At 42.6% G+C, this 24,123-nt stretch overlaps 1 protein-coding gene across 3 annotated transcripts in view; it reads left to right on the forward strand.

The window, feature by feature from the left end:
• FANCB (FA complementation group B) overlaps nucleotides 1-24,123 on the forward strand; it is a 466,340-nt gene that overhangs the window by 342,432 nt on the left and 99,785 nt on the right. For all 3 annotated transcript variants that reach the window (XM_078657640.1, XM_078657638.1, XM_078657639.1), the window contains exon 6: nucleotides 6,602-6,768. In XM_078657640.1, coding sequence (XP_078513766.1) covers nucleotides 6,602-6,768 — 167 coding nt within the window. The remainder of the gene's footprint in view (nucleotides 1-6,601; nucleotides 6,769-24,123) is intronic.

Consider the following 24,123-nt stretch of genomic DNA (forward strand, 5'->3'; position numbering starts at 1 on the left):
AGCCATGTGACCCAGGAACAGGCGGTAGGCACCAAATGGTTAGGACAAGATAATGTCAACTTTCTAAATGTTTTTTTGAAAAGAAGGGGTTGGGACCAATAACTTGATTTTTATTAGCCCTTGTGATTTAGTCACATATTCGTGATGATTTACTTCAGTTATTTATAATACTTTTTCTTTTAAAACGTGTCATTGGAGGGCCATACTTTTTTTGAATTTTTAACTTACAAATTTTGTAAAACAAATTTCATAGACCAAAAAAACAAAATCATATTATAACACAACAATAACTTAGTTTCCACAAACGTAATCAGCACATAAAAAAGATGGAATAGACTATTCTTTGACCAGTCCTTCATTTCAAAATAGCAATACACAGCGGAAATAACAATTAACACATTGAAACTCTGCCGGTATATAGGTATATGCCTATAGAGGAATAGGCGTTCTGCCAGTATTTCCACTATCAAGTTGATTTCTTGCGGCTATTCATCCCCCAGAAGCTAGGAAAACGCGTGAATGGTATTAATCACTTTAAACTAAGATAAACTTTCCTCTTCTATCCACTTTTGAATAACAACAGTATAAAGTACCTCATTCCTTACTTGCCTTCTGATTCCCAAGTGATTTTAGTTCATTTTTCCTTTTGTACAATTACCAGCATGCAATAACAGCTTCCCAGTAAGTTATAATGAACCACAGAGACCGACAGGCAATGAATGTCGATATAGTGCTTGATTGATTTAGCCTTGACTGTTAACCGCCGAGATCACACTTCACACCGACTTATCCAGTGACCGGAGTTGACCGCAGTCAAAGGAAAAATTAACTAAAATAATTTCGGAATCAGAGGCAAGTAATCAATTTGGTAAACAGTTGTTTTGCCTAATGGAGTTACGTGGTCAAAACACACCAGGACTGTTACTTAAAATCTCAGACGGAAGGGATCAAAAACGTTCAAGTCAACATCCGAGCAGTTTCCATAAAAATATTAATAACAAATCGTTTGTTTGAAAACCATAATGACAGCAAATAAGAAATACAATTAGCTCTTGGGCAAGGTCATGACACCAACAACAGTTAAATGTGACAGGAATATATGCACTATTTGATTCAACAACTATGTTACACAGGATGGTAACCTGAGTTTACCAATCATTTACCAGGCATGCACAATTGAAAACCGACAGTTGGCTTTCAAGGAAATCGTTCAGAAGTAGCACTTGTGATATAATAAGCGACCTGAAAAGTTGAGGTACTTTATAATGTTCTTATTCAAAATTGGAAAGAAGAGGAAGGTTTATGTTAGTTTAAAGTGATTAGTACATTATTATATATTACCATTCACAAAATCGACTCAGTCTTGGTCCTTAGGAGAACCCCATTATTGCCAAGGGGGTACAAAACACGTTGGCCTAGCCTCTGAGGGAAGAATATCTGCAAGAAATCAACATGATAGTGGAAATACTGTCAGAGTGCCTATTCCTCTAGTTAACACATTCACAAGTAGTGGCCCCCATTAGTATATACCGGCAGAGGTTCATTGTTTCTATGTGTTAATTGTTACTTCCACTGTGTAGTGCTATTTTGAAACGAAGGCCTGGTCAAAGAATGGTCTATTCCATTCTTTTTATGTACTGATTAAGTTTGTATAAACAAAGTTATTGTTATGTTATAATATGATTTTGGTTTTTCTGTCTATGAAATGTATTTGTGTTTAAGTTAAAAATTCTAAATAAGTTTGGCCCTCCGATGTCATGTTTTAAAAAAAAGTATTATAAATAACTGAAGTAAATCACGAAGAATATGTGAATAACTCTCAAGCGCTAATAAAAATAAAGTTATTGGTCCTCTTGTTGAGTCAGTACAACAATTAGGCAGCTAGATTTTCTGTTTAGCTTAATCTTTCTAAAAGTGGCATTTTCAGAATTGCAACTCAAAATCCAAATTCACCATTAAATAGGGTGTTAAATTAGAATTCATCAGACACCAAACATGACTTTCCCACCTGTTCCCAATCAAGAGTTAACTTTTATTAAATGTAATGAGCTAACCAAATAATATCCAATGGGTGGAGTAGGTCTCACAGTAGTAAAAAACAAACTTGTGAATGTTTTTATACCAGGACATATAAAATGTAAAACTGCATGTCCAACACTTTCATCAAAATGCACCCTTCCATTTGGGGTGTCTAGGGTCTATCTTAAGGGTGAATTATACGTATTAAAATTGAGTTTTAGGCTAGGCATGGGGGTTATTTAGGTGGGTGGCACAATAGGTGCTGCAGGCCCCCGAGTAGCATTTAATTTACCAGCCCTGGGTATATAGTATATTACTTTACTGGGCACCTATAAATACATTAAATACGCCAATCAGTTGTAGGCCGATTTTACCATGTTTTAGGGGATTGAGCACAAGCACTTTAGTACTTGATAGAAGTGGGGAAGTGTATAGAGCCCTAAGACCAAAAAAAACAATTTTCAGAAAAATAAGAGGGGGAGAAGGCAAAAAGTTTGGGGGAACATCGCTTTAAGGCTGACAGGTCGAACAAAGTAAATTGTAATATTGAAAATCTGTAGACTTTGTATGGTAAGGGGGCTAACATGCAATGTTAACTCCTACACCCTTATAAAGTATAAAGGTCACCACTTTGCCATCCCAGAGTGCCCATTTTACCATTGGTTGCAACATGTAATGCCAAAGGAACACTAGACTATTTCTTGTTCATAGGCATGCATATGTTTTACAAAGGAAAAAGGGGTGTTCATAAATAGTGAACCTTGTATCTACATGGCGTCTCAGGTACTCTTGCATTCTCTTGTACTCTAGATTTGTCACATTTTGAGTTTATGGGTATCCCTGACAACTTGTAGGAAGATCATAATACTTCTAAAGCTGTATTAAAACAAGCTTTTACTTACTGTCAGAGTTTACCCCTGTGTGCGTCATAATGCAGCATATGGAACTGACCGGCTTGCATGCAGAGTAAAGGTCACTGATCTCTGATGTGACATCTTATTCTCCACAAGAAAAAAAATATGAGGTAAGTCTGGAGTCTCTGCTACCTGGTGCCTTACCAAGTACCCTTCCTGCCAGTAAAGGACTGATACATTTGTGATGTGTGCCTTTATGGCTGAAATTGCTCAGAGAGAAGGGCAGCCATTGCCATAGGATCCCAGGTTCTCAAGCAGGTTCTAGAGATTTCAAGCGGTTTTCTCTCATCCTGCAATCTCAAGGTCTGTTCTTCCAAGTTGTACCCAGTTTTTGCCCAGGAATTCTCCCGCTCAGTCTGTGGTACTGTTTGTAGTTTCCCTGGAGGGTAAGGTGACTCTTTTCCCCATGGACAAGGAGGCAGGTTGTCTACAGTGGTCCATCCATGTTCACGTCAGTTTCAACTCCATTATGTCAGGTTAAGGACACTGCCTTTTGTAGAAGCTGAACTTTCAGGTCTCCTTGCGCCCAAACTCTGCTAAGGAAGACAGGAAGAGTAGGGATGTGTGCATATTCTTAGCAAGGAAGCTGCAGAGCAGAAACTCTTGATTTCCAGGGAACTCATTGACACTGCCTTCATGACCATCAACTCTGGCCTGGTCATGCAGCAGCAGACATCATTCAGTTCCCTGGACCTGAAGCGGAGATGCAGGAAAAAGTCATCAATCTCCTTTTTTGTTGGGGGAAAAAGATGTTCAGTCCGAGGGTGGATAAATTCCTCTAGCAACGGACACAGCCATGTCAAAAACACTGAGTACCGACAAATTGGCAGTGTCCAGACCTCCTGTTTCCCAGCTGTTAAAGACCTTCCTGTCTTGTAAAAGTATGTTTTCCTTTGACACATATTGGTGCTTCCTATTCACACCATCCAGGGCAGCGAAGATGAAATACTTCAAGTTGAAGACCAGGTCTACCCCTTCAGTCTCAGTTGAGGCCAAGAAATCCCAGTGAATCTTCGTAAACCAACTTCCATTCTCAACACTATCTAAGGAGCTCCAATTTCTGCCATCAAGTTTCGCTCCTAGATACCCACGGGTCTCTCAGATGTGAAAATGTATCTCTGCTCAGCAGCTGTCTCTGCCATCCGGGTCACATTTGTCCCAGTGGTAATCCCAAGTTTTTCTACTGGAGCCAGAGAAACTCCTCCATTTATCTGCAGTCAAGCAGGTCTGACCTCTAGAATGGGGTTCGAGGCACACTCCACAATGGCTGAGCCCTTGCTGGTGTAATTCTCCAGGCATTTTCCTACAGAGATACATGCCATGTGGTCACCTTGGTCACTCCATATATTCTGCTGAGATTACGCTCTGGAGGCTTTTTCCCTGAGCGGGATTAAGTTTGGAAGGAGGGCTTCGGGAACCTGTTTGCTTAAATAAAAGCTGCTTTTCTCAGGTTTGTTTCTTTATTGCAGTGAAATCTACTCGCAAGCTGAGAATGAGAAAGAGTTTGGACATAAGAGTGGGAAAATTACCTTTAAAGTAGCTTTGTTACTCTTAACATGTAGGGTTTTGTCATTATTATTGCCACTTATTGGCTCTTCTGCCACTAGACAGAAAACACACACTGATTACCTTGCCTTTTTTTTAAATTAAGGGGATCTGGCAAGATCCCACATACATGCTGGAATGGGGGAATGCCATTGCTCGGTATTGGTGCCCACATCTCTGTATTAAAGCTCCTATAGAAACGCGTTCTGGTCCAACCACTCGGTGGCAAGGGTACCCACAGATTGGTAATGACAAACATTATGAAATAGAAGGGGGTTCCCCAATGGGGCTTTAGGATACTGGCAGGAAATAGGGAAATAACAGCTGAATAGAAAAAGAGGAAACCCTGCCAGGGTTGATTTCAAGGTCCCACAGGGGGATCCTTACACTCAAACAATAGGTGACAAGAGGTTACATATCAGAGCTGACACTTCATCACATAGAGTCCATACACCTTTTTTATGGAAAAATATATATTTTATTTGTCATTGGTTAGGCTAAAGTTTATATAGAGAGTTCCACATAGGTGCTTAGAAAAACATATAAAACGCCAAATGATTTTGAGAATATACAGTGTGCCATAAGAGGCTTTAGATAACATACATTTATTCAAGTCCCACACACTCCCACAGTCATCCACTAAAAATACTCTCACTCACAACCTCAATCGATACAATGTTTATACACTCATACATAGACAGTTATAAAGGTACATGGCAGCCTGCAGGAAAAATATCTAATAGCCGCTAGAGCTAAAGTTGTAACATGGAGGCAATGCAATGTGAACAAGATGGTAAAACAAGCCTAACCAATGACAAATAAAATATATATTTTTCCATAAAAAAGGTGTATGGACTCTATGTGATGAAGTGTCAGCTCTGATATGTAACCTCTTGTCACCTATTGTTTGAGTGTAAGGATCCCCCTGTGGGACCTTGAAATCAACCCTGGCAGGGTTTCCTCTTTTTCTATTCAGCTGGTAATGACAAACAGCCTATGGGGTAAGACTAATGGAGTCACCATAAAGGCCACTTAAACTTCTCCAAGTGTTTTTGTAGACAGGACTTTAGTTCTTCTGAGGAAACTGAATAAGGGAACCATTGTAATCTTCTTCACAGACATTACATGTACGTTCTGCCTTTATTCCACGCTGTGTTTTTTTCCGTGAAGTCGTAATTTTCTTTAATTACCGCGTCATGGGGCTCGGGTTGTTCGTCTCTCGTAACTACAACATTCAAAGCCTCCTTTGCATTGATAGATCGGCGTTCATTCCAAGTGAGTCAAAGAAGCAGCTGTACTGAGAAGGGTAGGAGGCAGTGATCAGGATAATGTTGCCTGGAGCACTCGTGTATTTCTGGATGTTTATGGGCTAAAACTAGAGCCTTATGATGTCAGTGGCACAAATCGCTCACTTGGAGATCAGCATTTTTTGACTGTCTCAACCTCCCAATTCTTCTGCTTGGAAACCTGCTTCCAAGAGTCGTAGTTGAGAATTCCCGGATAGTACTACCAGTACTACAATCCCTTAGTCTCCTTTACACTACCAGTAACATCATCCGTTCCTCCCCAGTACATTTCTGGATCCACAGTTTTAAAAAACCCAAACTGCCTCCATTGTCAGAGCTAGGTTGTTAAGGCACCCAGAGGTAGAGTGAGAAGTGAGATCAAAGCACACCGCGAATGTACGGTACTGGGGTGGAAATGAGGGCAAGTCAAGACACACATGCTGAAACCAGAACAAGCTGGAGTTCCACAATCCTGCAGCTTTTTTGGTCGTCTTCCTTATGCATGTGAACTCGTTGTCTGTCCATGTAGAGTTCCCTTCAGGTTGATAATGTTGAGGAACTCTTTGCTGGTTGAGAGATGTGTGTATTTTATTTTGAAAGAGATGTATTTTTGTTTAGCATCCCACTGTAGCCAGGCATGTGTGGGTCTCATGCAGTGAGTTTTCCACAGATATGCCCCACAAATATCCATTGCGCAAGGAATAGTTATCTTTCGCTACACTCTGAGTGTAGATGTAACTGTTTAGTAATGCGAGTGTAATCCTGGCTTTTCGTATTATAATAGTGTGTCCAGCAGGTCTGTTACACAACTGACGTAAACATGTTTGCTTTTTAAAGGAAGGCCTTGTGTCTCTCTGGGATGATCTGGAGCCACCTTGCACCCCTTCAGATGGAGTCAAAGAGATGCCCCAACCTGACCCCGGACACCTTGTCGAGAGAGTGTGGCAACGTGTCGTGGATGACCGCTGGGTGGTCGGAGTAAAGCTCACCGATTCTGCTGACCTGTAAGTGTACGACTTTATCTTACTGATAAGTGGCATGGTCGGACTGAAACAGCTTTCTACAGGGTGTTCTGACTGTTATTATTAAACATATTCATATCTGTTTATTGATTGCGTAGCAAAAATCATCATAACACAAATCCAATAAAGTTATAAAGTGTAACCATCTTAAAATGTGAGATAAAGTCAGCCAAAAATACAAAAAACGAATTTTATTACTCATTACTTGTGGTCTCATCATAAAAAGGAAACAATCCCTGTAAAACCAACCCGATTAAACTCGTTTCTTAAAATGCATTTTAATCCTAAATCCCAAACAATAGTAGAAATAGCTGATTCTTCTTACATGGCCTCAAACTGTATTTCTTACTCCACCTCACTGTTCACCTTCAGTTCACAATAACGAAACTCTTCTATCCTGTCAACCCCCAACGTAATAACTGTGGCTTTACCCCTGCTACGTGAACATCGTCTACATTGAGCTTACAGTATCTTCGTCGATTTTTTAATGAGATTTATATTTCTTTCTCCAAAATAACAAAATCTAATTATAGCTAGTGAACCTAAACGAAATCAAATCTATTCATATATATCATATATTTGTATGTTTCTCTCTTAATGTAGAAATCATAGTATAACCAATAACCCAACCTCCTAGTTGGATTGCATGATCCTCAAAGATGTTACATTGCCTTTGCGTGTGTTATTTCTACAGACCATTCAAAACTACTGAAGATGCAAGACTAACTTTCAAAGACGGATCTTCTGGGCTTCTCTTTAACACATTGTACTAGGTTCTTTCCTATCTTTTAAATGACAGTGGGACAGATGTACAACACCTTTTTCCGGTCGCAAGCTGCCCGATTTGCAGAATTGGGCCATTTGCGAATGCAGAAAGGCATTTCCAAATGTACAAAGTCCAAATTGCGATTCAGAAACCTGTTACTGAATCACAATTTGGGTTTGCGAATCGGTGTATGCAAGGGGCATGTTTAGGGCATCCCTTCCAAATACCGATTCACATTGGTATGTACAAATGTAGTCGCACAACATTCGCACTTTACTGCCAACTCGAAGTTGGTAGTGACCCATCCTCAAATGGGAAGGGGTAATCAAGGGACCCTTTCCTCTTTGAGAATGGTTATAAAAATACTTTTTACGAGCAGGCAGTTATCCACTGCCTACCTTAAAAACATGAAACTTAAACGTTTCATTCATTTCTTTTTAAGCACATCCCGTTTTCCTTTAAGGAAAACTGGCTGCATTTTTTTTTTAAAGGTTGCTTTATTTGAATGCAATCACAGAAATGGTGGTTTGCTGACCCCAGCAGACCACAACGACTGCTGATGGCAGCGAATCCTAAGTGGGTCACAAATTGGGCATACTGCATTAATATTCATGAGGTAGGTCTATTTGCGACCCACTACGAATAACTCTTTAAGGGATAGGGGTTAAATAGCTCCTTTTTTCATTAGTAATAGTGATTACCAAAGAGTGATTCGCAAAAAAACGCTATTCAGTGTTACTCTTGTTTGTACATCTATACCTAAATGTCTTAGGTAGCGTGAGTCATCGTGCTACAAGTTTCCCAACATTATTTAGTTTAATGTGAGGTTACCAAGGAACCTTCCCCCAAAACTCGAGCATCCCATGGTCAAATATGGAAGAAGATGAGCAAAAAATGCCAAAAAATCTGAAATCGGACTGGCCGGTGTTAAAGTGAGTGGATGGCAAAGAAGGTCTGCCAGATATCAGTAGCCCTACAAGTACGATTTCAGATTTTGTGGCTTTTTTTGCTCATCTTCCATATTTGTCCTTGGGCCTCATGGCCTCAGGTATCCTATTGTCAGCCTTTGGGAGGACTTAACAATTTTTTTATAATACCATCGAGCCTGGCTTAATTTCTGCAAGGTGCTAAAACCATACTGTTTCGACAAGCCAGTTGTTCTTGCTCCAGCCCAGAAAGCCCTTCCATGACTGCGTTTTCATTGCGTCAGATTCCTGTGATTTTAATCTCAACATTCCCTACCTCCTACGGCTATCTGTGCGTCTTGATTATTTCGCTTTACTTATGTTTTCTTTGTTCAAGACAGCTAGATAGCAGAATGCATTGCCAGTTGAGAACATGTGTGCACAGGAAGCATGATGCGTAATTGCATCACCATGTGTGAACAACATTTCCAGTGGGATTCTCCTCTCACTTTGGGAAGACCTTTATGCACATTTAGTAAGATTGCTTAATGGGTAGTAGGTCAATATTAGAAGCAGTGCACAGCAGTTTCAAGAGGCCCTTGTTTTAGCTGGAACACTAGTGAGTAAACAAGCACGTTTATTGGGATTGTAAATGGACAGCATGGCCATATTTTGTATTTTTTGAATGGGCCTTTATTTTGTGTGTTTATTACTCTGTATTTAACAATGTGTTACAATTGTGTTTGATCTTTAAAGCACAGGATTGAGGGTCAGATGTACAACCCTTTTTAGCGGTTGCATATGGAAATAGGCCCGTTTGGGACCACTAAAAAGGTGTGTGGTATGTACAAACCCTATTTTGCGACTCCGTAACCTACTACCGACTCACAAAATAGGCTTTGTGAGTCTCTATTAGAAAAGGGCATCCCTTCCTAATAGCGAGTCACACTAGTATGTACAATTGTTTTGCGACCACAAATGTGGTCACCAAACACTCGCAGTTTACCACCTACTTCAAGTAGGTGGTTAGTACCTCACAAACGGGAAGGGGTCCCCTAGGGAACCATGGACCACTTTCTACTCTTAAAAATTAAACAGAAACATTTCATTTTGCATTTTTAAATGCATCCCATTTTGCTGTAAAGAAAATGGGCTGCCCTAGAATAAAAATAAAAAAGAGCCTTATTGAAAAAGCAGTCACAGACATGGTGGTCTACTGACCCCAGCAGGCCACCATCCCTGTGAGTGCAAGCCATTCCCAATGGGTCGCAAACTGCGACCTGCATCATGAACATAATGAGAAAGGTCATTTACGACCCATTTAGTTATCGCAAACAGTGTCTCATACACTGTTGTGCATTCCATTTTGTAAAACATCGCAATTAGCGAGTCGCCAAATGGAATAGTCGTACATTTTGGCCCAAAATGCATACCGAATCGCATTTTGCATTTGCGATTCATTATTTGGAAGGGGCATGTTTAGGGCATACCTTCCAAATACAGAATCAGTATGGTATGTATTACTCTTATGTGACGACATTTCGGTCATAAAGCAGTAATACTTTACCACCAGTATAAAACTGATGGTAACCCATTTGAAATGGGTAAGGAGTTCCCAATGGACCCCTTTTCATTCGAGAATGTAAATAATATTTTAAGAGCAGGCAGTGGTCCCACAGAAATGAATGAAACTTCAAGGTTTTCTTTTTTTCTTTTTAAATGGATCCCGTTTTCCTTAAAGCAATCACATGACCTCAGCAGGCGACCATCCCTGTGATGACTGTGATTCCTAATGTGTTGCAAACTGCAACCTACCTGATTAATATATTCATGAGCTAGATCGATTTACGGCCCACAAGGAATCCCAAAATGAAACTCAATGAGTTTCATACTTTAGGCCCTGCCTTAATGCTCAGTTCAGGACAGGTAGATGAAAAATAAAATAGTAATTGTTAGAACTGGGAATCTCTCGTTGGCAGAGGTAGGTACCACTGTCCAAATAGGGACCCTTGCTTCTAGTCCGGGTAAGTCGGATACATTCTTCAGATAACCCCTGCTCACCCCCTTGGTATCTTGGCACGAGCAGTCAAGCTTATCGAAGGTAATGTGCTAAGTATTTGTACCAACACTCACAGTAACACAGTGAAAACACCACAAAATGACTTCTCAACAGTTTAGAAAAATAAAGGTATTTTAATCTAAACTACACAAGACCAAAACGACAAAAATCCAACCTACACAGTTTAAGAATACAGTTTTCAAATGAGTTCTTAAGGTTGCGTTAAAAGGCTCGCAAAAGGTGCGATGCGACGATCTCCGGGGTGGCGACGATCTCAGGTGCGGCGACGATGCGCGGCTCAGCATCGATCTTCTCCTCTCGCGGCCCCTCGATGCGATGACTCTCGCAGCAACGTGATGCCGTCCGCAAGCAAGGGTGGCGACGATTTCACCCAGTGACGACAGGCTCTGCGACGATACTCGCAGCGATGGTAATCTTCCCGCACTGGACTGGTGCGTCCCGCAAGCGAAGGATGCAACGATTCTGGCTGCGGCAACAGGCGCTGCGACGATCTCGGCCTTCGCTACGGCGGGAATTTCCTCGCACTGGCGGGGATGCGCTCCGCAAGCAAGCGATGCGTTAAAACTTGCAGAAAGTCTTTAAGATCTTGGTTTCCAGCTTCCCAACACAGGTACAACTTCCAGAAGCACCACAACTGGCCCAAGCACGCTAGAAAGGACACAACACTCTCAGCAGAGTTCAGGGAAGCTGGGGGTAAAGTTCTTTTGTTCCTGGGACTTCTTAACAGGGAGCAAGCTCTTCTTCAGGCCCTTGGAGATTCCTTCAAGCAAGGGGACACAGCACAAAGCAAAGTCCTTCCCCTCTCCTTGGCAGCAAAGCAACTGTAGGTCAGTCCAGCGAAGCAGCAGCAGGATAGTCTTCCTTCTTCAGTCTTCCAGCTTTCTCCTTGGCAGAGGTTCCTTCTTGATTCCAGGATGATCTAATTTTCTGTAGTCTGGGGTCCTGTACTTATACCTCAAAAAGTCTTTGTTCCCTTTGTGCAGGAGGGCTCTGAGCCCGGTCTGAACCAGTTCTGGGTGTTCCTTGAGCACTTCGTTTTCCTGGCTTCTCCTTTCGTTTCAGAGAGAGGGGCAGGGTCGTCAGCCACCCAGCAGGAGGTGGAGCCAGCATTGTGGAGGGAAAGCACAGCCCTGGAGCACTTTGTTGACATGATTCCTTCTCTCCTTTCACAGTGTATGGCAGAGACATCAGACGCACCACGGGGGTGGAGCCAGCACTGTTGGAGGCAGGCGCAGTCCTATTCAGGTCCCAGGTGCAACTCCTCCCTCCCATCTAGATGCAGATCTCTCTATTCACCACTGGGCGGACTCATTCTGTCGCCTGGAAACCCCCAGCCCTGTCACTCACAAACCAGACAGTCAATTCACAAACAGGCCAAGGCACACAGAAAGGTCAGACAAGAGAACAGCCACTTTCTAAAAGTGCTGTTCTGAAACACAGGATTTAAAAAACAGATTTCCTAAAATATGTGTTATTAAATTCTGAGTTCAAGGATACCAGACTTTTATGTCCTACCTTGCTCCTGTGGGAAGATATGCTGGAAGCCACTGTTGCCAGCATTCTCCATGATAGCCTATGGGCAAGGTAGCCTTACAATAGTGAAAAACGAAAATGGCTGTCATTCACTACCAGAGCATGTCACCTGCACTAGTACATGCTCTACTTTCACATACACTGTACCCTGCCCAAGGGGGTGCTTTGGGCCTTCCATAGGGGTGACCAATGTGCACAGAAAAGGAAGGGTCAGGCCTGGTCAGTGGAGACACTGACCAGGAAGACATGGCAGTTCACAGACTGCACACAGGCACTGCGGTGGCAGGCCTGAGACACCGTTTTAGTGCTACTCATGTGGGTGGCACAATCAGTGCTGCAGGCCCACTAGTAGCATTTGTATCACCAGCCCTGGCACACTCAGTGCACTTTACTAGGGACTTCTTGGTGATACAAATATGCCAATCATGGATAACCAATTACAATAACAATTTACACAGAGAGCATATGCACTTTAGCACTGGTCAGCAGTGGTAAAGTGCCCAGAGTCCTATTGCCATCAACCACAGGTCAGGAAAAACAACAGAGGAAGAAGCAAAAACTTTGGGGATAACCCTACAAAAAGGGCCATTTCCAACAGTAATGAATTACCATTTTATTTTTCATCTTTGGGGGTAATTTAAGTGGGGCGACGCTCGAACGGATGAGCCTCCCCTTAAATAGTCAAGATTTATACGAGGCAATTCTCTTTACACTGAAAGAGCTATAGTGTGTGGTTGTTGGAGGTGGTGTTGCCAGCGTGACTTTACATGAATAGAATATCCTGCTATGACATCACGCAAGCAACTGGGTGTCAGTCCCACAGGTCCACCAGAAGTAACCTCTTGCTTCAAAACAAACCAATTCGTCAATTCAATATAATGAGGTTAACGCAGATTAGTCCACACTCACACAAGTGATGACTGCTTTAAGTGGATTTTAGGATTTTTAAAGCAAGAAAAGGCTGAGCATCCTTTTTTAAGCACATAACATGGTGTTATGACTTTAGTAGTTTGACTCATCTAAGAATCAGCATTGTTAACCAAATGAAGTATTTTGAAAGTTACTGTTTGGTCGCATTTCCTAAGGCATGACTCTGGGTCTCATTATTTGAAAGTCTGGGGAAACTGGGTCCAAGGGCGCAGCTTCAGGGGGGGGGGTTTGGGGTGTTACACCCCGTAATAAATGTATGTTGTGATAGATAGTTGTGTGCAGGTGCTTTCAGTCGGGTATGATGAGGTGCCTGTCATATTTTACCAGGAATCTTTACACACACAGAAAAAAACACACTCAAACACACTCTCCCTGTCCCTGTTTGGAAAGACTTAAAACATGTTGGTTATTTCCCAAATTATGTGCTTTCTCTCATTTAGTACCCCTAGCAATACGCAATCCTCTCACTTTCTGCTGCCCCTTAAGCCTCTCTCGTGCTCCTGGCTTGTCATATAATGTATTTTAACATTAAGTGCCAGCGATTGTTGGGAAATCTGAAGGACGCACTTCACCCCCCACTCCATCATACTGACCAGGCTACACCGGACTGGGAATGTTGTCACCAGGTGCAGTTGTGCACCCAGTGAAGCCGCTTCAAGGACAGGACCCTAGCCCAGTGTTGCTTGAGACCTGCAACTGCAACGTGGATCATAAACTTGTTCCCCTGGCCAAATCCTACCCTGCCCTGGCTTTCTGACCATATGCCCCCACCCCAGTCCGCCATTCACCCTTCTACTGATGTTTACAAACCTGTAAAATGTAATTGGATTTGGCCCTGAGTCCAGGAAAACCACAGGAAAAGAACTCAGTATTTCTCCGTCTGTGTGGTTACTGTTATACCTGCTACTCAGCCAGTGTGACTGGAGTGTGATGATGGTGTGGAATTTGGAGGTTTAAGAGAGTCAGTTGGAGAATGGGCTGAGCAGCAGGAAGGATGCTCCTGGTGGGGCTCTTCATAATAACAGCTAATACATCATCTTACCTAATCTACACCTGGACTGATGAACTTAATTTAGTTACAACATTTTGGCGTAAACAAGAACCCACATGGATACGCTGAAAAAAATAAGAAACTATAGAAACCAAGCTTATGAGAGGTTAATTGCCTGAAGAAACTACAGAAAAAAATGAGGTCAAAGATTTTAATTTCAAGGTTACAAACTGCCCTGCTGCCCCACCAGTGTCCTGTTCCATCGACAGCCAATCAGTAGCGTGTGTGACTGTTTGCCTCAAACCGTCGGTCATATAATTGGAACCTTATATGTTGTTCACATGTTATGGGACATCACTGTGCTTACAAGGAAATGTTGTGCCCAGTAGTTTTTTCATCTTGCTTACTTGCAGGGAAAAGACATGAATGCATTTGTGAGGAATTGAAAATTTGGCATCATACTGCGGTCATAGAGCTGTGGCGCCGCGGCCAGGGCGACTGACGCTGGAATCTGGGGATCAGGGTTCGATCCCCGGCTCCGGCGGCAGGTTAGCCCAGCACCATGCGACTCTGGGCAATAGCTTGCTTAATCTTCCCGACGGCCCCCAGCGCCTAGAGACCCTAACGGGTGATTGTGCGCTATACAAATGTGGATTATTAACCAGCCCATGATTCGGTTGCTTCAAATGGCAGGGGTGTGGACTATTATTTGAAGATGAAGTGTGAGTACCTTATTTCGTTACTGTGCATTTACATTAGACGCTGCGGTTGGGATATGGATATGCACCATTCCTGCAGCGCGAGATGCGCACGAGCCTTAGCACATTTGCTGCAGCATTCATTCTAGGCGCGAGACAAAGCCTGCAGCCTGTAACTGAAGTCAGCATAGAATGAAGGTCTAATCTCCATTGGAAACTGGCGCAAAATGACGCCCTGGTGGCCATTTTGATTGTTGAGAAGAGTTACATGTACTTTTGTGTTGGTTATGACGTTTGAAGAAGAGTTTTCAGTATTGATTGGCGTTTATCCATATAAGCACACCGTAACTTAATCATGCCGGCTCAGACTTGTGGCAAGTACCGCGGGTCTGCCCATTGCGAACCTCTTTACTTTCAGGACGATTGGTGAGGCGTTTGGAGGAAGACGGAGAAGTCTCAAAATTGGAGAAGTGCTCTTTACGCTGGTAAACTGAGGTGTCTCCTGCACTTCTCTGGATGGAAGGACGTCTGGTGAGAGACCCCTCTCTGGTGGTGATAGACTTGCAGTCTGCTTTGGAGCTTATTTTTACAGTTTCGTCCATGGTGCAGTACACTAGGGTGAGAGGTCCCTCACCATATACTTCAACAGGGTGTTCTAAGAGAAATTGTTATGCACATTTTTTTGTAGATGTTCTGTGTTTCACTTTTTTTATTTATAGTTGGCTCCAGAGTTTATGTATTGGTTGTTGCTGAGTGTGGGGTTTCACAACATTTTGTGGTGTTGGGATGTTTATAAGTTAATCACCCACATACATAGGTGTTTGTTGCTGTATCAAGATGACTGACTTTGAGTGTATTATGTCACTCATTTTCGTAGAGGTTACCGTTAGGATGACTGTTGTCTTTGAGTTGACTGCGTGAATTAAGTCACTCTATTCTACATCTATTTATGTGTTTGTGGGTTGATTGGAGTTAAATCGCTTGTGATGGCTTTATGAGGATAAGTCACTTAGTTCTACCACTATTTTGTGGTTGTGGGTTGATTGGAGTTACATCGCTCTCTTGTGGTGTTGTGTCTGTAATGGCTTTATAAGTCACTTATGTCTACCACTATTGTGTGGTTGTGGGATGATGCAGGAACATCACCCACTGTAGGTGTTGTGTTTGAGATGACTGGGTGAGAAGAAGTCACTCAGGTCTGCCACCATTGTGTGGCTGTGGGAGAGTTGTAAGTGAATCTCCCATTTGTAAGTGTAATTGTGCTGCTTTAGTGTGCTGTGATTGAGAGGTCTTCCCTCCTTGTGTTTTGCTAGGGGGTGGTCCCGACTGCTCCTTCGGTGGTTGGTTCTCTGCGTATTGTCTTTCATATCTACCGCGCCAGCTGGCATGTTTGAGTCTTTAAGGGTTTGGTAGAGGAGCTGTGGGGTGGAAGAGTGTATGGTGTTTTTTTGTTAATGGAAAGGGAGAAGATGTGCGAGGTGTGTTTGTTTTATTTAATGAGTGTATAAGCATTGTGACATGTTGACGTGTACCACCTCCCTATATTTATAATGGCAATATGCTTCCACTCAACAAGTTACTTGCCTTTCACGTACCACCTCTCTATATTTATCATGGAAATGTGCTTGCACTCAACAAGTTACTTGCATGTATTCTAATTGCATTTATATCTTCATTTGTATTTATGGTGATTAGCATGAATGGTCTTTTACAATTAATAACTTACATGCAGGTTCTTATTACATTTGATATTGTGATGTGCACCATCCCTATATTTAAATTTGCAATATGTTTACTTACTGAGTTCAGCAACATGTGTGCAACTTCTTTCCACCTGTTACTTCCATGCACTTTTCTTGCCTCTCGTTTTGCTATTTTGTAGACATGCATGGAGTAGTCGCTAATGTTATTCTAGTGTTTGTAAAGATGAGAGATATGTCATGCCTGCTGCTCAGCCAGTGTGACTGGGGTGTGGAATGTTGGTGTGTGGTGATGCTATGGAATGTGGAGGTTTGAGAGTCAGGTGGAGAATGGGCTGAGCCACAGGAAGGCTGCTCCTGGTGGGGCTCTTCATGATAACAATTTAATAAATCATCTTACCTAAACTACACCTGGACTACTGGACTTCATTTAATTACAAGAGTTACTCTCCCTTTTGAGAACATATACATAATTGCCTGATATTTTTGTGTGGGATTCTAGAGTTTCCAGCCTCTTTCTTTATCAAAATCTAAAACACTTTGTTGTAATCTTCCTCCTCCCTCCCCTGGCTCTTTTCCCCTTTTGGTACCTTCCACTATCCCCCGCCTCTCCCACTGACTTGGTATGTTCCTCCAGAGTGCACCATGGAATGTTGGACAACTTGTCAGTTCGGAGAGTGGATGACAGAATAAAGACGTTTGAACTTACCTTGTCTCAGATTCATCTTCATTATAACACACTTGTAATGAGGGCCTCACTAGCAGACAGTGACAGCAAGGTTTCTGTTTTTCCTGCCTCCCACTGAGCTGATAGCAGCTGTAACTACTCTGTTTATTCAGGAGGCAGGAAGGTTGAAGAATAACATGTGCAAAAGAGTCATTCTGCTAAAACAGATCTTGCCATGTCTCAGGAAATCAAATTTAAGGCAAGATACATTATGCTATGCGTTTTGAGTCAAGAATGCTTTATCAAAGCAAGTTTCCTTGTGGAAGTACAGCATTGTTAATGCCATATGTGAAAATCATAAATAGAAATACAGAAATAAATTCCAGTTACTAGTCATCTAATTAATATATGAGACAGCTGGCACAAACTGGACGCATGATATTGTTAAACTACATGCTACTAAAATGTGGTGATTACTGAATCTTTCTTAGCAAGCTCTGAAAATGTAGTCTGTTGAGGATTGTTTTGGATCATTAACTTTTCCACCACCCAGAGTCAACATCGTGAGCTCACAGTGGTGACATTCCAACTGGCCCAAAATGATATCTTAGAACAAATCACAATTCCGCCGAAAAACATTGCTGTTGTCTCTCCAATAGACTGTTTCCTCCTGAGGCAAAAAGTGAACAATGTGGAGCTGAAGGTCGGAATGTGGAGGGTTGATATTAGTGATCACACTCCATTTAGCTGCTTCCTCCCCCACACCTTCTTACCTGGAAGAGGAAGAGAAAGAGCAATAAATAAAATCACCAGACTGAGAGAAAAAGACTAGAGGCACGAAGGTCAAACATGGAAAATTAGAGCTACATGATACGAGACCATGATTTATTTATTTATTTATTTTAGAAGTTGTATACAGCGCGGGCTAGACCCAGCGGTATCAGAGCGCTTTACATGAGAAAATAATATAAAGCAAACATGGCATACAAGTAGATAAAACGATAATGAAGCAACATGTGCAATATGCGAATCAAAATAGATATACAGGTGCAAGAGCTATAACTTCAAGTAATTAGATAGATGATGTTCGGGAAATGTCTCCTATCATTTAGGAAACAATTAAAGACACTACTCTTCCCTAAACTAGAGTAATTAGTAATCAGTGCGGTTATCGTACCTCTCAGCACCAAACCTCAGTGCCGTGATATCCTACCCAGGATGATTGTTAGCGCTTTATAAATAAATAAATAAAAATAAATAAATAAATGGACACATATTACAGGACAAATATAACATGGTGATTGAAAATTAGGTGCAGGTTACAGGTTAGGAACCACAAAAATTATTGGGCCAAACATGGCATACAACTAGATAAAAGATAATGAAAACAATGTGCGAAGTTTATAAAATGAAATAAATAAACAGGGGCAAGAGCTATACATATCAAGATACAGATCGAGAGGTAAACCGATGAGAAGCACAAAAGTGACTTGGAGAGCAGAATGATAGAGTTTAAACAAGCACAGAGAGATGCTTTCAGATGCTTAAAGGTAAGAGAGACAAAGGCACAGAGATGAGCAAGAGAGGCTGAGAGAGAGAGGGGGAGGCTCAAAGTGGTAGAGATGAGACAGATCAGGGCTAGAGAAAGAGATAGATGAGATGAAAGACAGAGGAGATTTCTCAAGAGCACACAAAGACATTGAAGGCACAGAGATGAAATACAGGTCGAGCAGAGATGCAAGATCGAGAGACAATAAGATAAGATGTAAAGGGATGAGAAATGTAGAGATCAAAGTTTGGACATGAAAAGAGACACCTTAAAAGGCATAGAGAAAGAAAGAACAAAAGGGTCTTCAAAGTGGTAGGGATTAGACCAAATAGGGCAGGAGAAAAATCTGGTGGGGTGCCGCTCGCACGCGTGGACAGTGTTTGTTTCATCCTTCCTGCTTCTTTGTTACCCACACGGACCAACGGAGGCTGACCAGGAATATTGGGCGATCGAGGGGTAGAGCACTTTTGAACTTCATCAGAAAACGGGACTGCGAGGTCCAGCGGGCCTTGCGTATCACCATCGGCCGCAGCTGGGGCCTCTTCCCGCACCCTCCCCCTCCAGTACTTAACGCGTCGCGGCCCCCGCTTCGCGGGAGCCACTCGCAGGCGTGGACAGTGCTTGTTTCATCCTTCCTGCTTCTTTATTACCCACATGGACCAACGGAGGCTGACCAGGAATATTGGGCGATTGAGGGGTAGAGCACTTTTGAACTTCATCAGAAAACGGGACTGCGAGGTCCAGCGGGCCTTGCGTATCACCATCGGCCGCAGCTGAGGCCTCTTCCCGCAATCTCCACCCCTCTATTTAGATACGCCCATTCCCGCGTATGCGGGACACGCGCGGGACCAGCCAGGCTAAGCCCGGGCAAAAGGCGGGCCGTCTGAGGCCGTTTGAGGCCGGGCCAGGCCCTCCCTCCTTAACTTTACTTTTGGGTATGTTCTGTGTTTTTTATGTATTAGTTTAATCCATCTATACCCTGAGTAAAATGTCCCTCCGTTCAGGGAAAGAGAGAAACGTAACTCTCTCGACAACAAGTGGAGTAGTTACTGGCTCTATCAATCAATTTCTCAAACGTGCCATGACAATCCTGGAGAAAGAAATAGCCCTGACTGAGAAACGCTTTTCGCTAGATTTAGTGACAGGAAAACGCTCATCCTTGGGCCCTATAGGGACTATTGCTTCCCCCACAGTGGTTCAGAGCTCTATATTATGTATTACGTTGGTTGAATCGAAAATTCTACTATCATTAGCACGGATTCTAGCGATATTCTTAATTCCCCCTTGCCACATAGATCTCCTATAAAACCCCCAAGTCGGGGATTGTCTAAAAGTAATAAACCCATTGTAATACAAAAAAATATTAAAAGGAAAAGAGGGGGAGGTACACAGAAAGGGGGCTCAGCCAAAATACCAAAGACAAATCGCCAACTGCTGAGTCCCCAGCCACTCAGTGTATCCCCGGGATTTTCGGCCCTAACTATCCCAGTTCCTGACTGTAATGTAAACGATGGGTTTTTGGGGAAAATGGAAACACTAATAAAATCCTTGATGTTGCCTTTTTTGGAGCGAACACGTATGATTAATGCTAAACTAGATCAGCTAGAAAAGTTAGTGGTAGCTAATACTAGTACACTAGATAAACTAACTATAGCTAGGGAGAATGTTAAGACTCCAGCGACTGCTACACAGAGTCAAGGGGCGGGTTGCACCCCGGGGGCTGTCCAACTGATTACCGCCAACAAGTCCTCATGTAAAATTCCATCCGCTACTGGAGTTGTTTCCCAGCATGACCCCAGCATATCTGTTCGCCCCGCATTAACAGCCCAGGTTTTACCAACTAACCCGGATACATCACCTAAACAAATGACATATGCGGCCAGCAGTAGGGAGAAAAAATCATTTTTTACGGATCTGCCCCTCGAAGCTAATCCCTTAGTGGTTGTCTTGGCCGGTGTCCCGGTTTTAGAAGTGCAGGCCAAGGAACCTTTTGTATCACTAAAAAACAAGGTAGTTAATTGGCTTAACATACATAGACCATTACCCCCCCAAATCTCAAGCGAGATTATTATGGTAAGAAGGACCCCATGGCTAGGTAGAACGGTAAAAACATTAAAAGGTGACTGTGTAGTGGTGACCTTTAGAGACCCTAGATCTGTCTCTCATATATGCGCTTGGATTAGCCAAGCGCCAGACACCACTATCCAGTCACTTCCGTTATCCTACTTTTATCCACCGCACTGCACGGGGGAACCTAAGGGGAGGTGTGAAGAATGGACAAGAATAGAAAGGAGAGGAGGGAATAGGTTGAACTGGGGTTGTCCAGTTCCTATGCATTTCCCAGACACTTTTAATAGCAATAATCGCTATAGCTGCCTAGATGCAGTAGACTGACTGTACCATCCAATACAGGAATTAGGAAACTGTCTGGATCAGGAGTAGGGCCCAGGAGTGCTTTTAGAACCGCGAGAGTTGTTCATCCGAGACCAACCTACTCCCCTGGAGGATTGCTGCCCTGTAGAGAACAAAGCAGTGGGGTCACAAGACAACGAGGATTATGTTGGGAAAAATCTCCAGTGTAGCCCTACTCTATCTGGTAATGGCAAATTAATTATCAAGGCAGTGCCAATAAGGTCAGCAGATGTTATACCCCGGATAGCCGATGTAGCACCTGACCCCGGAACTTTAACCCGCTGTAGATGGTATAATTTAGTCAGTTGGAACATCGCTGGCTGGAACAGCAAGGTTGACTCTCTTGGGTGGGAAGACTTTGTTAATAACGATGATATACTGTGTCTACAAGAAACTTGGAGTGAGGAAATTATTAATTATGAGGGCTTTGTCTCCTTTAATCTTCCAGCTCAGGGATCGACTATGGGTAGAGCAAAGGGAGGACTTCTCATCCTACTCTCTGTCAATCTCCCTATGCAAGTTATAAAAAATGAAACGGCTGGTTGTCACTCTCAAGTGATATGGCTACGACATAAAAATGGCCGCAACGTTTTGCTAATTAATCACTATAATAATATGTTTGACGCCTCCCGTTCATCTGCAGTAGTCAATGAACTAGAGAAGGTCCTCGATAAGATTTCTCTTGAAGCTGGTGTTAACTTTGCACTTATATGGGGGGGGGGACTTCAATATCCCGATGTGCCCTTTATCTTTAACCAAGGTGTGCGGGGTTAATGATGTAAGAGATGAGGGTTACACCCACTTTATCCATAGTACTTACGGAGAATCACTGAATTCTGTTGTGGCCAAATGCGATCTAGTTGTATTACAACCCGCCAAAGATAGGGATGGAAAAACTGTTCCAACTTTTACTGGCAGAAATGCCACAACTGTTATCGACCACTTGTTGATCTCAGAGGATATCAGCTTACACTGTAACACCCCGGTAGTACTGGATCTTGCGGTCAGAGATCATAATTGTATTACGCTGACACTATCTATTTGGGGCAATAAGGTATTGACAGCTAAACCCACTGTTAACGATATCGTTCCCTGTAGACCCAATGGTCATAGAATAAAATGGAGAGGAGTAAATTCCGAAACATTTCTAGTAAAAATTGTGGCGGCTTGTTTGCCCGAACTGTCTATTTGCCTGGATGGGAATAGAGATTCTGTGGATATCCTAATAAGTTTTAAAAAGATTTGTACCTTAACTGATAATATCCTGACCACTTCAAAGTATAGTAATAAGAAAGCAAGGACAGGATGGTTTGGCTCCGCATGTACGGAGTCATTGCAGAAGTTAAAGAAGGCCCTATCTAGTAGACCTAGGGATAGGACGGCTATTATTAACCTCAGGGTCGCATACAGAGATCAGCTGAAGCGAAGGAAGCATGAACTACAGGAAGAAGCCTGGAATAACCTGACCAGGGCTGTAGAACTTTCAAATAGTAAACTCTTTTGGGACACGGTTAACAGCCCCTTTCTCAAGAACGATGACATGCCAATCTTAACTGCCCAGGTTAGTGAGGAATGCTGGGTCACCCACTTTACCAGTATTTTTGACCCGGAGGGGGTAGTTAATTCAGCTATCACGGATGTTGATCCATGGCCAATTGTACCTTTAAATATTACAGCATTAGAAGTAGAGAATGCTATCAGGAACAATAAGGGAGGGAAAGCCCCCGGTCCAGAAGGGGTTCCAATTGACCTGTTTAAAGCCAATATGGTGTTGTGGGGCCCGGTTTTGACTAAAGTTTTTAATGCGGCAGTAATTGAAAGTAGTCTGTGTAGTTGGGGGGAATCTATAATCATACCCGTATTTAAAAAGGGAAATAGGTCCGATGCAAAGCACTATCGACCTATTTACCTTTTAGATTCATCCCTTAAGACCATGAGTAGGGTGTTGTTGTCCAGGTTAGAGGAGTGGCAGAGGATAGTGGAATCCTTGCATGTTCTCAATATGGGTTCCAGAAGGGCCTTGGGACCATCGAACAATGCATAAATTTAGACCTCATAATAGGGAAGTATACACGCGCCAAGAAGGGCTCGTTGTTTCTCTGCTTTGCAGATCTAAGCTGCGCGTTCGATTTGGTTGACCATGCCCTACTATGGTCAATGCTATTAGAAGTAGGTGCCCCCGCCGGGATTATACACTACCTGGCTAGATTATATTCCAAATTATCTGCCCGTATAAGGTATGGCCAAGCGGGAGAATGCACCGATAGTATCAGGGTCAAATTAGGCATAAGACATGGGTGCGTTCTCGCGCCCCTTCTCTTTTCCCTTTTTATTAATGCAATTGACGCTGAGCTCAAGCAGGTCAACTCTGATGCTCCTCAAGTAGATGGCCAGGCCATCCCGATCCTGCTTTATGCAGATGATTCAGTGCTCCTTTCGAGAACCCCTTGTGGTCTGCAGAGATTAATGGATACGTTTGCTGGTTTTATCAAGGGAAGGAAATTAAAAAGTAATAACACCAAAACGTTCATTATGACGTGGCAAAAATATGAGGAGGTTGAGAGCTTTTTATATTGAGGGCCAGAAAATTCAAATCGTAAACACATTCTATTATTTAGGTATAACTTTTAGCAGTAATGGTATGTGGTCTCAGGAGATAACCAATGTAAAAGCAAAGATGACCAAAAGTACCTTTGGAGTTTTTAAATTTGCAAATAAATTGGGGGATCGTCGGATACACGACATGTTGCATATATATCGTCACAGATGCACATCAATTGCACTTTACGGATCGGGCGTATGGGGGCATTGTCGTTATGGGGATTTGCAAGCTGAAGAAAACTGTTTTTTTAAAAAACTGCTTTGCTTACCCATGTCAGCCTCCAACGAGATAATCCATCAGGAAGTAGGGTTGGAATAATTGTCAGACCTAATCAGCCTTAGACCTTTGATGGTATGGAGGGCAATCTGGCAGAAGGAGGAAACTGGTTTTACTCGAAGTATTATTATTGACTGCCTTCGCCAAGATAAAAGCCGACTGATTCCCTGGATTAACTACGTTGTAACAACTGTTGGGGATTTACTTAACGTGAACATCATGGTTAAT

The sequence above is a fragment of the Lissotriton helveticus genome, chromosome 8 (genome assembly GCF_964261635.1).
Source record: "Lissotriton helveticus chromosome 8, aLisHel1.1, whole genome shotgun sequence".
Lineage (NCBI taxonomy): Eukaryota > Metazoa > Chordata > Amphibia > Caudata > Salamandridae > Lissotriton > Lissotriton helveticus.